Source organism: Miniopterus natalensis, chromosome 10, assembly GCF_054644295.1.
Source record: "Miniopterus natalensis isolate mMinNat1 chromosome 10, mMinNat1.hap1, whole genome shotgun sequence".
NCBI lineage: Eukaryota > Metazoa > Chordata > Mammalia > Chiroptera > Miniopteridae > Miniopterus > Miniopterus natalensis.
The window spans coordinates 13,941,411-13,956,755 of record NC_142090.1 but is presented as its reverse complement, the minus strand read 5'-3'; the positions used below and the strand labels follow the sequence as shown (position 1 = coordinate 13,956,755).

Below are 15,345 nucleotides of genomic sequence, written 5' to 3'. Positions count from 1 at the left end.
ATACAAGTGTCACTATTAGCAAGAAACAGAAAAAAGCCTCAAGCCATCAGGCCTTTAAAGACAACATAGGCTTTTAACAAATCTTGATTACAGTAGTCCTCCCTCATCTGCAGTATGTTCCGGTACCCCAATGGGTGCCTGAGACCACAGATACGCTATACTGTTGTTTCCTATGCGTATATACGTATCTATGACAAAATATAATTTATAAGTTAGGCACAGTTAGAGATTAACAACAATAACTAATAATAAAATAGAACAATTACAGCAACATACTGTAATAAAAGGCATGTGAATGTGGTCTCTCTGTCTCTCATAAAATATGTTCTTGTGCTGAATGTATAGCGGGAATGCACTAGACAAAGGGATGACCACACCCCAGGAGGAATGGAGAGGGATGGCCAAAGTTTCACCGCACTGCTCGGAGCAGCAAGCCACTGAAAATTCAAGCACTGTTCACTTCTGGAATTTTCCATTTAATATTTTCAGACCGCAGCTGACCATGGGTGACAAACTGTGGAAAGCGAAGCCGTGGATAGGGAGGACTACTGCATATTGTTTCTACTAGTGTTGCCATTACCGTCCAGCTATGCACACAATACCAACCCTCCCATGAGCAGACAATACCAACCCTGCCATCAGAATGTTAGAAATTTACGCTAAGTGGTATTATTATAACTACAGCAAATCATGCTGCAGAGTCCTGCTGTGTAACTCAAACACCAGATTTAGCTGGGCTAGAAGGTCAACTCTGGGGAGGTTAGCAGCACAAAGAATCAAGGTTTCCAACAACTGCCGTCTTTCAGAACCACCTACATCCAACTGTTAAATCAGTTAAATGATAGGCAATTACATGACCTGCCAGAATTGATAACTTGCTTCTGAGTTCATCATTAGCTTCCTAAAGTACATAAATGAGAGAAAATACATGTCCTGGGAACATCATATTATTCTGATAATGAAGGGTCCAGAGAAGAACATGGCCATGGCATAAAAAAGTGAAGGAAACTATTTTCTAAATCCTGCTTCTGGCCTCCCTTTCCTGGCCAAGTGAGTGGCCTCTACCAATGGGCAGAAAATTGAATGGTAGGTTTTTATTTCAGTCTTCTGTTCATTTTTGGTCTTTCGTTTTTTTAAACCAGGCTCTCTGTATGACCACTTGCTGCTTCTGGACCCAAAGCTGCTGGCCCCTTAACTCGCATCTTTCCTCTTTGCTGGCTTTGAGTATTGGCCCAGAAATAGGGAGCAATGAATGACCTTGAAGACACGGTTACTACAGAGGACAAAAGTTCAGAACTGGGAGAAGTATTATTTTAGTAAGAATTGTTTTTTCTGAGAGTAATGAGCTAAACACAGGAGAATGCAGGCTCTTCTCACAACCCTCCGGATGGAAGCTGACCACAGCCTCACCAGGCCGTCGCAGCAGCTGGGCCGCACACCCACCTGTTTGGCCTGGTTGACGCAGCGCAGGTACTGGTTGGCCAGCGCAGAGCAGCTGAGCGTCTGCTGGGCGTTCTGCCGGTAACACTGGAGGATCTTGGCCTGCAGGTCCGCACAGACTGGATGAACCTCATACCGCCTGGAAACAAAAAGCGGGGAGCACTGAGACAAACGGTCTTCGATCAGAGCAAAGATCAAGGCCAGAGAACATCTAAGACATTAAATACGATAAATGTTCCAAATGTAGAAAGAAAAATTCAAGAGAGGTAATTGTCTTCAGCCTTGAGAGGTATACAAGGTAAACAATCTCTCTGAAATTAGTTCCTTTAGCCGACGCCACCACGAGCCTCTCTGGACACTTAGAGCTTCCCACCAAACCGAAGTGGAAAGCAGGCGAATGGCACCAACGCTCTTCAGCCCAGCCAGTGAGTGAGAAGCCTCGGGGCCCTAATTCCTCTTGTCCACCCTCACCCCCAGCAGGTCACAGAGGGGGGGACCCCACGTTCTGGTCTCTCTCCCCATACGCACTGTCCTTACGCTTATATCCTGGATTCCGCCACCTCCCAACTGCCCTCTCTGTCTCTTAGCTGTCGCCTCCTGCTCCTGTCTTCCAGAGGAGGTTCTTCCAGAGGGTTCTAATACATAAATCTGAGACAGCCTCTCTCATTACTGCTTTTTAAACAAAATGCGAGGTCAACAGGTAGGTCTTCGTCAGGTTCCTGCCTCCTCTTTAGCCTTAATTCCCCACTCTGCTGCAGCCTGACCAAACCACTTCCAGGGCGTGGCTCTCACATGTCCCTTCACATCTCTGCTCATGCAGGATTTTAGGAATGCTATGAGCCCAAACTCCCATCCATTAGAAACTCCCAGACATCTGCAAAATATTCACTTGTCTTTGAAGTGCAATCGTATCTACAGCTTTCACTGGCTCTCCCCATCCATGGTGGAGTCTATCACCCTCTTTATGGTGACCCCACTGACCTTCACGGTGCACTTCCCGCTGATTACACTACAGTCTGTGTACACTACAGGGCACTCACTAGCCTGCATTTACCACTAGCATGCAAATCCCAAGGAGTGTGTCTTGTTTTCTTTGTGACCTTGGCTACTGATAAGGACACCTCTTCCAGAAGTCATGCAATCAGTTGTTGACAAAACAAATGAGTAGAGAGAGAAAATAATTTTTAATTCCTGGGCTCAAATTTTGCTAATTATACTTACAAATCTCACATTTTAGTTAGATTGCTTTCGGTGGATAGGCAGAACACCGAACTTAAGTGCTTCCAGAAAAGCTTATCATATAGACTTGAAACACGGTAACAGCAAAATAAGCCAAATGAATTACACAAACAAAAACAGAATATTCTTAAGATGGTAGAGGAACTCTGTTTATAAGAACTAAACGCACAGAGAACATACATAATATCACTTTTAATACAGGAATTCACATTTTTCCCCTCAAATTAGTTTTGCTTAATGCTGGTTCTCATATTGGTTCTTTTTTTGAAATTTAAATTTTGTTATTGCCATAGTAATCTTGAAACAGCATTATTTTAAATGTAATGGAGTCTAGAAAACCCCTGGAGAACACAGGAGGACTATTTCTCATCAATAAGGAAACCCCTGGGTGACGATTTGTCTCCTCATTACTTTTATCCAGCACACTAAGCTAATATATATTTTGCTAGAATAGAAAACTGAAATGCAAACCACGTTACTGGTCCCTGAGGGAGTTTACCTCTTACTATCCTCTGAAGAAAGTAGACATACAGGGGAAAAATAATCCCACACATTTTACATAACATTGCTTTTACTTTTTTATTCATACCTTACTGAAATCCAACCCCAGGAGTTTCAATTATCTCTAAGATTTCGAAGTTCAGATGTCTGTGAATTTTTCTGGACACTGATTTCCTTAACCCCCTACCGTGAACATCAGCATCTAAAGGGAGCCGGCTGTGCTTCCGAGAGGAGAGGCGCAGGCGCCACTAGCTGACTGATTTCAGCAAGACGCACATCTGGGTAAATGCTGAATAAAATGTGGTCAAGCAGAGGTCGGCCGAACCTAGCACATGCATGACTAATGCCCATATCCGTTCAGGAGAAAGCAAGGTGACATTCCACCCTACTGTTGAGGGCCATCATACGTCCAACGTTACCTTAGCTTTAAGGCAGGCTGGGGAGAGGGAATGAGAGGAACCCTGGCCAGATGTGTGGCCCTTCCCAAATCACATGGAGGAAAAGACTGGAGAATGAACTTCTACATACTGAAGAGGGTCTTCTTTTTTCTTTTAAAAAGGCTGTTCACAATGGGGTTCAGCTAATACTACAAACTCCTTAGAAAGAGGTCATTTAAGTTGAATATAAGCATTTACCCTGAGTTGAGCTACTAATCATGCAAGTTAAAGTCCATGAGTTATTTATGATTTGAAACGTGTCAAAATATACTTTTATCACCACAAATCAATACTACGCACTCCCAGAGCCCTTGATTTCCTATCTAGTAGTCGAGGGGTGTGTGCATGTGTATGTGCATGTGTGTGTGTGTGTGTATACGCACGCACGCGTGCACACAGGTATCCGAAACTGTTTTTGTATACATTTCAACCTGTATTGATGATTGCATGGGGGAACGGGAGAAGGGGCTGGAAATCAACCTAACTGCTCCCCAGCTCCTGGAGTAGACTCTGGTACATTTTTCTTGGATTAATCTATAAGGGCAAAGCTCTGCCTCGTATTGATCTGCAATGCTTGTTATGCTGCCCTAATGCAATATTTTCACTTTGGGAAAATGCTAAATGAGATTACAGTCTAACATCAGAAGGTCATAAAACACAGCCATGGCACCTTCCATTCAGGAAAAGGGTTTCAAAGGCATTTCCAATACGCATTATGGTAAACCTCCATACAGTCATTGTGTCAGCAATTGATTTTTATTGACTGCTTTCATTCCTGCTGATGGAAAAAGCCTCTATGAGGCAAAAATAACAAAAGGCAGAATTTCAAGATACCTAAGTAGATAAATTAAATCTTAGCTGCAAGAGACATTTAAACAATTTAATTATTTTGTATGGAAATACGATTTAAAAAGAAAAAGTGAAGGACAAATGTTAAGAGAAAGATAAAATATAAATTTGGAGAGTTCAGAACAATAATAAAAAAGTGAGAGACAGAATAGTTATCCAAAAACACATTTAACAAAAAGGAATTGGTGAAATATAATTGACACTTGAAAATATATATCGATCAAAAACAATTAAGAAAAAATCCAGTTTAGTGGTCACTTGAAATTATTAGAACTCTTGGTGGATCCTGTCACATGTGATTAAAATGCTATTTTGTTATAGTAACAATGTAATAAAACAATACTAATACTAATATTCATTTAAAAGGCAGCTAAGAAAACATATCCAAGTATTTTTCTCAGGACACAGACAGGTCTACTGTAGAAACGGGAGAAAGAATAAAGGTAGCCATCTAGGCTGTTCCTAATTTTCCAGTGCTTAAAATAACATGGTGATAAACATAAACTATTACTATTGTTTCTGATTATTTTCATGAAATAGCTCCCTACAAGTTGAATTAATTGGTCGAAGAGAAATGAAAACATTATTGTAAAAATGAAGCTGAGCGAAGCGTGTTCACAGCCCTCCGCCTTAAGCCTCTAAAATACATTTGTACTTGAGTGTCTGTTACAGGGCTCTTGGTTTCACTACTGCTTCTCCCACTTTCACGTCTCAGAAACTGCTTTAATGTGGGTCTGAGCTCTATATTTCAAGGAAACGACATACCCATCTTTTTAGTTCGACCATTATAAATGGCAAGAATAAGGTAACTTCAGAGAAAGAAAAAATATGGAAACAGCTCTCCTCATACCATTCTCTACGCAAAGGCTGCGGAGGTCACATAATGACAGTCAGCAGCCACAATGCCTAAAGCTCTCGGGAACACAAAAGTCATGCATTAGAAGTGCAGGTGCATGAAAAGGATCCTTTCCCTGGACTTGGACCAGTAAGTGCCCTGAGCTAGGGGAGGGGAGGGAGGGAGGGAGGGGACCGAGGGAGGGAGGGAAGGATGGATGGATGAAGGAATGGACAGACAGATGGACAAACGGATGGATGGATGTGAGAATGGCTGGCACTGAAAGGAGAATTCTGATTTTCAACAGGCTGTGACAATGCGTCCCTCATGCGATCTGGTGGTCTCGTAAACCAGCCTCTACCACATCAAGAGCAGGCACACAGCACAGCCACGCTGAGCTAAATCCTGAGCTCTGGTTCCTATGGCACAACGCAAGGACTAATTTCATTCTGTACCATAGGTTTCATTAGATGCTAAGCCCAATGGTCAGGACTGCTGCTTTTCTTTTACAACACATACTAAAGCTACCGAGCCCATAATAATACACTCATTTCTCTTATCATTGTAGTAAAGCTATTACAAAATGCAGTATAAAGGAAGTATTTCTCAACTGTATATGAAAATTTTTTCGTTTTAAATTTTACCTTAAATTACAATATCCTAATATTAGTTCTCAGAATAAAATGTAAAGTCTCTTTCTAACAGTGCAAGATCTGAAAAACTCAGTTTCTCTGACATTCCTAACAAATGCTAACCATCCTTATCAATGACGTGTCTATTGGAGCTATAATCAAATATCTACAATTACACTTTAGAGCTCAACCATCTCCAAAAGTTGCCTGTTTTCTTGGTTTCAATTTGTCTTCATATACACTTTGCTATAAAATCTTAAAAAATAAAAAAATAAAACCAGAAGGCTTTTTTTCACTTATCTTCTAAAATGATGAATGGTAGTTATGAGGCTATGTATCATCTCAACACAAAAAATGCCAACAGGCCTCCACTGTTGTCAGAGGAGGGAACACCGACTTTGACTACACCGGGTCCAGCACTTAGTTCAATGAACCGACCAAGCAGATAGCAGATGGTCACCCACAAGGAGAGTTGTAGCATTCAACCAGCAGGTTCAACCTGGGTGTGGTGAAAAGACAAATTCAGGTTTGGCCAGGGATACGACAGTCTACAGATTTTATCCTATAAACCCAAGGCTTCAAAGAGTACTATCTATAAAAATATTTTAATATTTTAATTTTAATCCACTGTTGACTTTGGAAAAAGATGTCAGAATCACAGCTCGCTAATGTGGGTGCATAGGAGGAGGGTGGCCTACGAGGAGGAGGGTGGCCTACGAGGAGGGAGGGGAAGGTGCCGCCAGTCTTCCCCTAGTTTTTAGGATCCTACAAGAAAAAGTCCTACAACCAGGAAGGTCCCAAAGACAGGACTTCTGGTCACCCACCCCAGGTGAAATGAGTAAGGCAGGGCTGTACACACAAAGGCACCCTGTTCTGAGACCAACAGACCTCACATACACCAGTATCTGAGCAAAAACACACCAGAACATAAGGCGAATGAAAATTTTCCAATTTTGCAATACATTTTTCTTCCTTATGCATTCATATTGGCTACTTGGAAATAATGGGGCAGTTAGGGCCAACTTATGAGAAGAGTGGGAACTCATAGCATGTGACCACATGGAGGCTGGTGGGGGGGTTGGCTGGCTCTGTCACTCTGACACTTTGGGGACCCGCAGTGCCTGGCTTCTTTTCCTGAGCAGGTGACTCTTACTCTGTTCCTCATGGACAACCTTGTAGCACTTTGCCCACCTCCCCATACCCTGGGTAGGATATTTAAAAAAAATGAGGCCATCTTCTGCAGTATCTCCAAAGAATAAGGGCCCCAACTCTTTTGTTTTATAATTTCTTAAAATCTGGTGACAGATTAAATATAACTTAATGTTAGTAAAAAACTCTTTCCAGAAAAGTTTTCCAATAATATCTTTGACAAGAAATACTTCTTCAGTTGAAAGGATATGTGAAGTCAAGCATCTGGTATGAGTCAGGAAAAAAAAAAATCAACTGGTTGGCTTGGTTTTTATTTTTCACCGTATCATGGTACCCTTGACATATTTGGGCTATGTGCTGCAAGGCTCTACCTCTAAAAACTAAACTAAAATAATTCTTACTTACAACAAAGATATCTGGAAAAAGAGGCAATAATTATATAGAACTTGGGGACACAGAAGATAACTGATGTCAACATTAACTCAACCTGGAAGGACCCTAAAACTCAATTTCCAGATCAAACTTACTTTAGGACAAGCAAGAATTCAGGAGATGTTGTTTTCTCAGGCTCACACAGTCTTCTCACTAGGTGCAATTCTATAGCTAAATACTGTTCTCTAGCCTGGGTGAGCCTTGATTTAGAAAGGCATAGCCACACTTCCCTCTCTGCCATTCTTTCTAATGATGCCTGGACCACTGTCATTGCTAATAAATGTCAGGCAATAACACTGCAGTAAGAATGGGTGCCAGTGGGTCAACAAGGCAGCTCTCGTGCCTGAGAGACAGCGGAAGTTTATATGGAGCATCCTGGGCAGAAACAGCACAGGGACATAATGAAACCACGGTTCACGGACGTGGCCCTTGGTTATAAGCACTGAAACATCTGGAGAAGTGCTGCCTCTGTCCCTTCGACAGACCCGTCAGCGTGGAATGAAGAGATGTCCTGGGCCAAATGTAAATCTGAATCTCCAAAGGATATAGCAACGTGTGAATGAGACCAGGTAATCTTACACACCAAATTATTATTATTATTATTATCTCACCCAAGGATGTTTTGATTGATTTGGGGGGGGGGGGGTTGAGGGTGTGTGAGAAAAGCATGGATCAGTTGCCTCCTGTACTTGCCCCAACCGGGGATCAAACCCACAACCGAGGTATATGCCCTGACCGGGAACTGAATCCACAACCTTTTGGTGAGGGGATGACATTCCAACCAACTGAGCCACCTGGCTAGGGCCCAAACTAATTTTATTAGAAATATCTCAATAAGGCCTCACGGCCAAGAAAAGCATCATCATCATTATTAATACTATTGAAGAAAAGCATGGCATTTATTCTCACCTGACTTTGTAAAGTAACCATTTAATTAGACAACTTAGAACGTGTTAATCTTGAGTGCACACAATGCATCACGCTTGGATTTTACTTTAAATGTGTGTATCTGTATAATATATTGAACTTACACTGACACAAATGAAAAGTTATTTTACCCCCAGGCTTTGTGAGTTATTTCCATTTCCCGTATCCTGATACTTTGGAATGCTGACTAAAATTGGTGTAAGGATGGAAAATATGAGGGTTGGCTGGTTCATTCATTTTCATCCAGTCAGTCACTCGCACAGCAAGTGCTATTAGGTGTTCATTACGTCATCCACTGTGATAGGTGCTAAACACAATGGCATCCTTGCCCTCAGCAGCTCACAGTCTAGTGGGGAGACAGAGATGTAACTGGTCCACGATGAGATCGGGAGGTAATAAAGTTGTAAACATAGTGCCAAGCACACTTGGACGGACGTCCCTGAAACTGAATCCACAGTGCTCCAGATAAGAGGACTTTCATTATCACTAAGGAACTGAAAGCGAGGGCTGGTCCCAAGATTCTCTTCTAGTAACTAGCCTAAGTGACTCTCTAGCCTTCACTGTCTTCCTCACTCAGGAGCACCTCTTGCTTTACTACTCAAAATGGCCAAGGAGGAGATAACTGGATAATTTGGTCCTGGGTCAATGCCCAGATCTGGAGGTAGGAGGGAGAGGAACTGGGATCGGATGGGAATCCTAGAGGAGGAAAGGAAGGCACAATGGGCCAGATTAGTTCAGAGGGAGAAAAAGCCAAGGGACTTGCTAGCTCCCCAACCAACCCATGGGGAAGGGTAGGGGAAAGGGGAGACCAGGCCATGAAGCGAAAGCAAACTGTGGGATTTGCTTGCCAAGACGACTTTAATTTCAAGTTCTGGAAGGGGCACTACTCCCTTCATCGCCCATTGTTCCTGCAGACAGTCTTCAAGCTCAGAAGAGGAAGAGTGGATGCAGTCAATGCAGTTGTCCCCAGTTCAGCCAAAAAGCAGGGGGGCCAGTCCCAGCAGCCTAGCAGTTTGTCTGACAGAGGTCTGCAATGAACCTAAGACCTTCCCAAAAACTTAACACTGAGCACAAACTTCCAGGGGTAATCCTTCTGTGTTTGGAGAAATATTTATTTCACAGGCCTCATTCTATCATTTTCATCAATGAAATCGAATACCGTAATAGCAGAAAATCACAGAATTTTCCGGAAAAGTAGTATGGTACCAGCAGCCTGTGCAGAGATACGGTTGAGCACACACATTCGTGTTAAGCTCCTATTTTTAGATGCTTATAATGTTTCAAAAAGAATTTTCCTTTGGGATGAATTTTTCCACTCTTTCTCAGCTGAGAGGTGACTCGGGGGTGAGAAGTTGGGTGAAACTCCATTTGAGTCACCCAAGCATGAAAATATATTGCAGTGCCCCTTCCTCTTCCCGGCTGTGATCACATCTGAGGAAGTGCTTTTATTAAGACAGGTCAAGAACAGCTTAGTTTAGAAGTTTCAAAACTGTCACATAGCTCAGTGAGGACTGTGACACAGCCTAAAAAACTAGGTTAAGACCAGTGTCAGTCTGTAGGGAGAGCACTACATTACTTTAGGGAAATACTCTTTTTCTGCTGTATTTGAAAGCAAGATCCAAATACCAGATACACTCAGGAACAAATGCATCTCGCTCCCTTAACTAAAAGAATCACAAATGTATTTATTTTAGTGACAAGTGAAGAAAAACTTCTCCATACTGCTGTGTCACAGTGCTGAAAATGGGAGTGGAGGGAGCGGCAGTCAGGAAGAGGGGTAGTTCAGCATTTTGGTTCTCCATCCCTCTGATGACTTGAAGGGGAGATGCTTGGACATGGCCACTGGAAGAGGGAAATCCCAAAATGAGTGCAACAGGCCAGGCCAGCAACCTCCAGGGATGCAGGGCTGCCAGGCAGAAAAACGCCATATGGCTATCGCAGTGGCAGTCACTGCGTACACAGTGAAGGTGGTAAAGGGTGCGCAGAAACAAAAGGTGGGAGGAAAACACACTCATAAGAGACACACACACTCACAGAGGTCATAGTAACATAGGCGACAGAGGTGTCAAGGAAACAGTACAGCAGTAGATAGGACAACTGTCTGAGGAGGGGGTGATCACTTCCAGGTGGGGGTTGTCTGGCAGTCCAAGAAAAGGAGGCGATGGGATTTTAAAAGACCATGAATGAAGGGCAGGCTGTGAGAGACAGGGAACATCTGAGAGCATCTGTGTGAGCCGAGGCCCAGGCCTGGTCAAGCTGGTCAGGCCCAGGAGACTCAGGTTGTAGGGACAGCCTGCCAACAACACACAGCAGCTCAGGTTCTACTCCGCATGTAGGTGGGGGCGAGCCACCGGCCCTTCCACACGAGAGTGAAGATGTAAAGGCGCCTCCGTGGAAAGGCCGGTCTGCGCGAATAAACCGAGTGGAAGCAGGAGCGGTCTAGGCTGGGAGGCCAGTGGAGCAGGGCCCAGCTACAAACACAGGCAGGAAGAAAGCTCTGGAAAGCAAGGGAAGCTTGCGGTAACTGACAGACACGGAGATAAAGGGGAGGAAGACCAGGTGGCACGCGCACGGGTTAGGCCAGCCCTGGGGAATTAAGGAATGAAAGTGCTCAATAACGGCAGGAACCCCAAGGGGAACAAACCACCTGGATCTGGAGCAGGGGTGAGGAACGTCCAGCCCGCGGGCCGTATGAAGCCCAAAAAATCCATTTGGTCTGGTCCTGCCAAGGCAACTGCAGGTGGGACTCGAAAGTCAATAAATCTGGGAGCTTTTTTCATAGCTAATTTTTAAATTGATAATTTTGTATGGTCCACAAATGATGTTATAAATATCCAAATGGCCCTTGGCAGAGAAAAGGTTCCCCAGCCCTGATTTAGAGTGTGGAGCTGAAGCTCACAGGGGAGCAGGTCATATCGCAGACCAGGAATCCCCTGCGAGGCCCAGTGGGCAGTGAGCCCTGGGGACCAGCCTCATCTGGGAGGGTGACAGGGAAGGAAGAGGGACCGGTCGTAGAGAACTGAGTGTGGAGAGAAGAACCATATCACACAGCCCCACAAGCCTGGGGAAATCAGATTCACGAAGGAGAAGATCATCCAAAGAATGAAGACCAATAAAAGGTCATGGCATTTGATCCCTGGCAATTTGGAGAAACAATTTCAGCATCGTCCTAAGGCAGAAGCGAGATGGCAGGAAAGTGGTAAATAAGAAAATGGGCAGTAAGGAAGGGAAGGCAGTGGTATTAGGTCAGTTCAATATCCTCTACTGAGTGCCTATTATATACCAGGCTGTGCGTGTGTGTGCACATCTGTGCATGTGTGCAGGACAGAGGGAGAGACAAACATCCACAAGAGCTGCTTCAACAGGCAGTGAGGAAAGGATGAAAGGGGAGGGCTGAGTCTGGGTGGAGATGACTGGGAAAGGTCTTAGATGAGATGCAAGAATCCCTGTCGGGTCTTAGAGAATGGGGAGGCCTGGGGCAGTTAGAGGCGAGATGGAAAGGTACTCCAGACGGGAGAGTGAAAGAAGTAAAGGCCCTGGAAGAAGAGAGAAGAAAATGGAGCCAGAGGCGGCGACAGCCCTAACAGGCTTTAAAGAGGATTCATATGGAAATTTATATACGCCCCAGAAAGCCAAACCACAGGTCGACAAGGACATGAAGGAAACCTACAAGCAGACAAGGAATTCCCAGGGCGTGAATATAAGTAAAGCTACGCTCACAGTGAAGGGGATGGTCTCTGGAAGCTGGGAATGACCCCGCTGACCCCCAGTTAAGACGCAGGGACATCAGTCCTACAATCGCAGAAGGAACTCAATTCTGCCAACAATCTGAATGAGCCTGGAAGCAATTCTCCCTCAAAGTCTCCAGCTGAGAACCCAAGCTGGCTGCCCCCTTGATTTCAGCCTCCTGAGACCCTAAAAGCACAGCACCTGGTTAAGGCCCCTGCACAGGAGACCTACAGAAACTGTGAGGTAATAAACGCATTTTGTGTTAAACCACTGAAGAAAAGTGTATGCTCAGAAGTTGAGTCAATAGGGAAGGTTGTGTGAAAAAAGGAGTTTTCAACAGACTTTTAAAGAAAGGCAAGAAGAGCAGAAAGGGGGCATGATACACGCAGATGTGGTGTGACTGAGGAGAAACAGGGGTCGCTTGGTTAAAGCTGCAAGTCCACGGTAAGGAATACAAAACACGCGGTTGGGAGGCACAGGAGGAAGGACACTGCTTGCGGGGGAACCTCCGGAGCTGGATGGGTCATCGGACAGTAATGGGGATTCTTCTAAGGAAGGGAGCAGTGCATGGAAAAAGGATCCCCCTCTCAAAGGGATCAGACACTGGTGACAGAGAACAGGGACGAGCATGGAAACTGGGAGAGAGAGGGAACTGCCAGGCGTGTGGGGCACCTTAGAAGGCGCAGGGGACTCCCTCACAGGAGAGGCGCCAGGGCGGCAAGGGGGCGGCCAGAGACCCTCCTATACACCCAGGCTGCACTTGCCAATGTGGCACGTGCTTCCATCCGTAAAGCAAATGTATTTAAGGCAGGGGTGCATTTATGCATTTACTGTAGGTCTTGGCCTCACACGCACACCCATGTCTAGAATGTGCAGTGTGAGCCCAATTCTGTTCTGCAAAATAGACACACACTGTCATTAATGGCTGATGAATGGTTAATGGAAGACGGAGAAAGACTGACATAAAATACATTTGGAAAGTAGGAGTTTGTGAACGTTGGTCAACTATAATTACTGACTCTGCATAAGCTCGTGATGTGCTCAAGTTCAATTTAAAATAAAATAACACATATATGCTGATGTATGCATAAAAAATATATATATAATACACAACAATTGTTTCCAAGGAGGAGACTTGGATAGGAGGTCATAGACTTAAGGAGATCTACTCTGCATTAGGTGTGATATTTAAATTTTCTATCATGGTACATGTTGCTTATCAAGAAAGAATTCATTTTTAAGATTACAATAGCATATTATTTATATATATATTTTGTAAGCCCTGAGAGATTGCTATTAGAAAGTTTGTTTTCCGCCACGATGCCTAGCCTCTAAAACCCATTTTTATGGGTTCTGTGGTACAAACAGAAGATTGACTGAAAACTTAAGACAATACTGAGACACCAGATATGAAATCCCAAGTGAAAATTCTACAAAAAGACAAAAATGTAAATTGGGAAATAAATGAAATAATTCAACATGCTTCAAACCTGTCAGAGCTTCTGACTTACTATCTCAGCAACCTCGTGAGAAAAAAGACCAAGAAACTGCCCACATATTTTAAGTCACAGGGCAAACCATTGGGAGTGAAATGTAACATGAGGTTTGAAAGGCCTGGAAACTTTCTCCATCCATGAAATTCTTGTCTGAGAAGCTGGTCCCTTCTCTTTTTCACTGCTCTCTCCTAACCTCCCTCCCTCTCTTAATTGTGAGTAATCCCCAAAGCTCAAGTCTTTGCCCTGCTGTTCTCTACGGTCCTTGGGGAAGTTATTCTTACCTCTTTGGAGGCTTCTCCTATTGCTTTGGGTGTGATTGAGTGATTTTTCCTGTTGCTTGTCACCAGAAAGTAGCTGTGTGATCTTAGGTTTCTTGGGGCTTTGGTTCTTCATAAAATACACAGTCATCTTACCCACCTGAAGCCAGGGACTAGACCTGATGGTCTTCTGATATCCTTCCTAACTCTAAGACCCCTAGACTAAACATCAACTGAATATGTCAATTTGATTTCCATTTTCTTATCAAAACAAGATCCCCCCACCCTGCCCCATTTTTCACCAACAGCAATACTGGTAGCTCATCACCATGCATTAAATTTTGGCTCTTTTGCTCTTATTTAATACTCTGTATTGAAAAAGACACTAAGTTTGCTAGTTCTTCCTTTGAGAGTCTTACGTCCAACCTTCCTCAGGACCCCAGTCTAAGCTACCAGTTCATGCCTCTACTACTCTACTATTATTGGCGTCCAGACAGTCCCTTGCCCTCAGCTCCTCCTCCTCAAGCTCATCAGCATCCGCCTACTACACACGCGCCCGGTGAAAAGCAGCCTTTCCAGGAGTCAAGGGGGCTCTCCCTCCTCCCTCTCCACCTCCCATCACTCATTTTACTTCCAAATTACTTCTCACATCCCTTGCCCCCTCACAAGCTTCTACCCATGGTGCTGGGAGAGAGAACTCACTGAAACTTCTGCAAAACCACTCTGGACCTAATCTGGCCTCAAAGCAAAGGGCAGACAGTGACAGTCGCAAGGTTGTTTTCAAACATAATCTAAGACGAACCAGTAGACTAGCCGAAGAGGACACTACCCGTATCCCTAATGTCCACTTCCAGAGCCATGTAATAAAATTATAAAATCATTCTCCGATTTTATTTTTTACTCGTGGGTAAGGGCACTATCTACAACAGTGATAAGTTTCCATAGGAACTAAATTCATTGCAAAGGCCTGAACAAAGAGGTTTTTTAAAAAAGTGTTCAAACAATGTGATTTTGTACACAGTGGCTTGCATCTTTGAAACTCAGCGAGTATTGTAAATCATTAACCTCTTAATTCCCTGAAAGTTCTGGAAACAAGAAAGTCTCTTTGCATTTGGGGAATGGGTATGTTTAAGGGAACTGGTAGGGAAAAGAACAACTCAGAAGGTGAGTTGCTAATTTACAATCTGTTTCATCTCTAGCTTTTAAGCAAACTAATCACACACATAACACTATTTGCCAATTTTTGGAAGACAAGTACGCTGTGAATTCAAGTAGCTAATGTTTCCCTACTTAATACTCCATAAATGAGGGATGCACCTCCAAAGCATTACATAGCTAATAACAGTGGAAAGTTTATACAGGACATATAATCACATTATATATAATCACACATCTAATCACATCATATAATCACATTAAACT

General features: G+C 43.7%; 1 protein-coding gene across 1 annotated transcript in view; it reads right to left on the bottom strand.

Moving 5' to 3' along the window:
- Nucleotides 1–15,345, bottom strand: part of CHCHD3 (coiled-coil-helix-coiled-coil-helix domain containing 3) — a 250,644-nt gene that overhangs the window by 12,557 nt on the left and 222,742 nt on the right. The window contains exon 7 of the mRNA XM_016220479.2: nucleotides 1,444–1,579. Within this exon, the coding sequence (XP_016075965.1) occupies nucleotides 1,444–1,579 (136 nt within the window). The remainder of the gene's footprint in view (nucleotides 1–1,443; nucleotides 1,580–15,345) is intronic.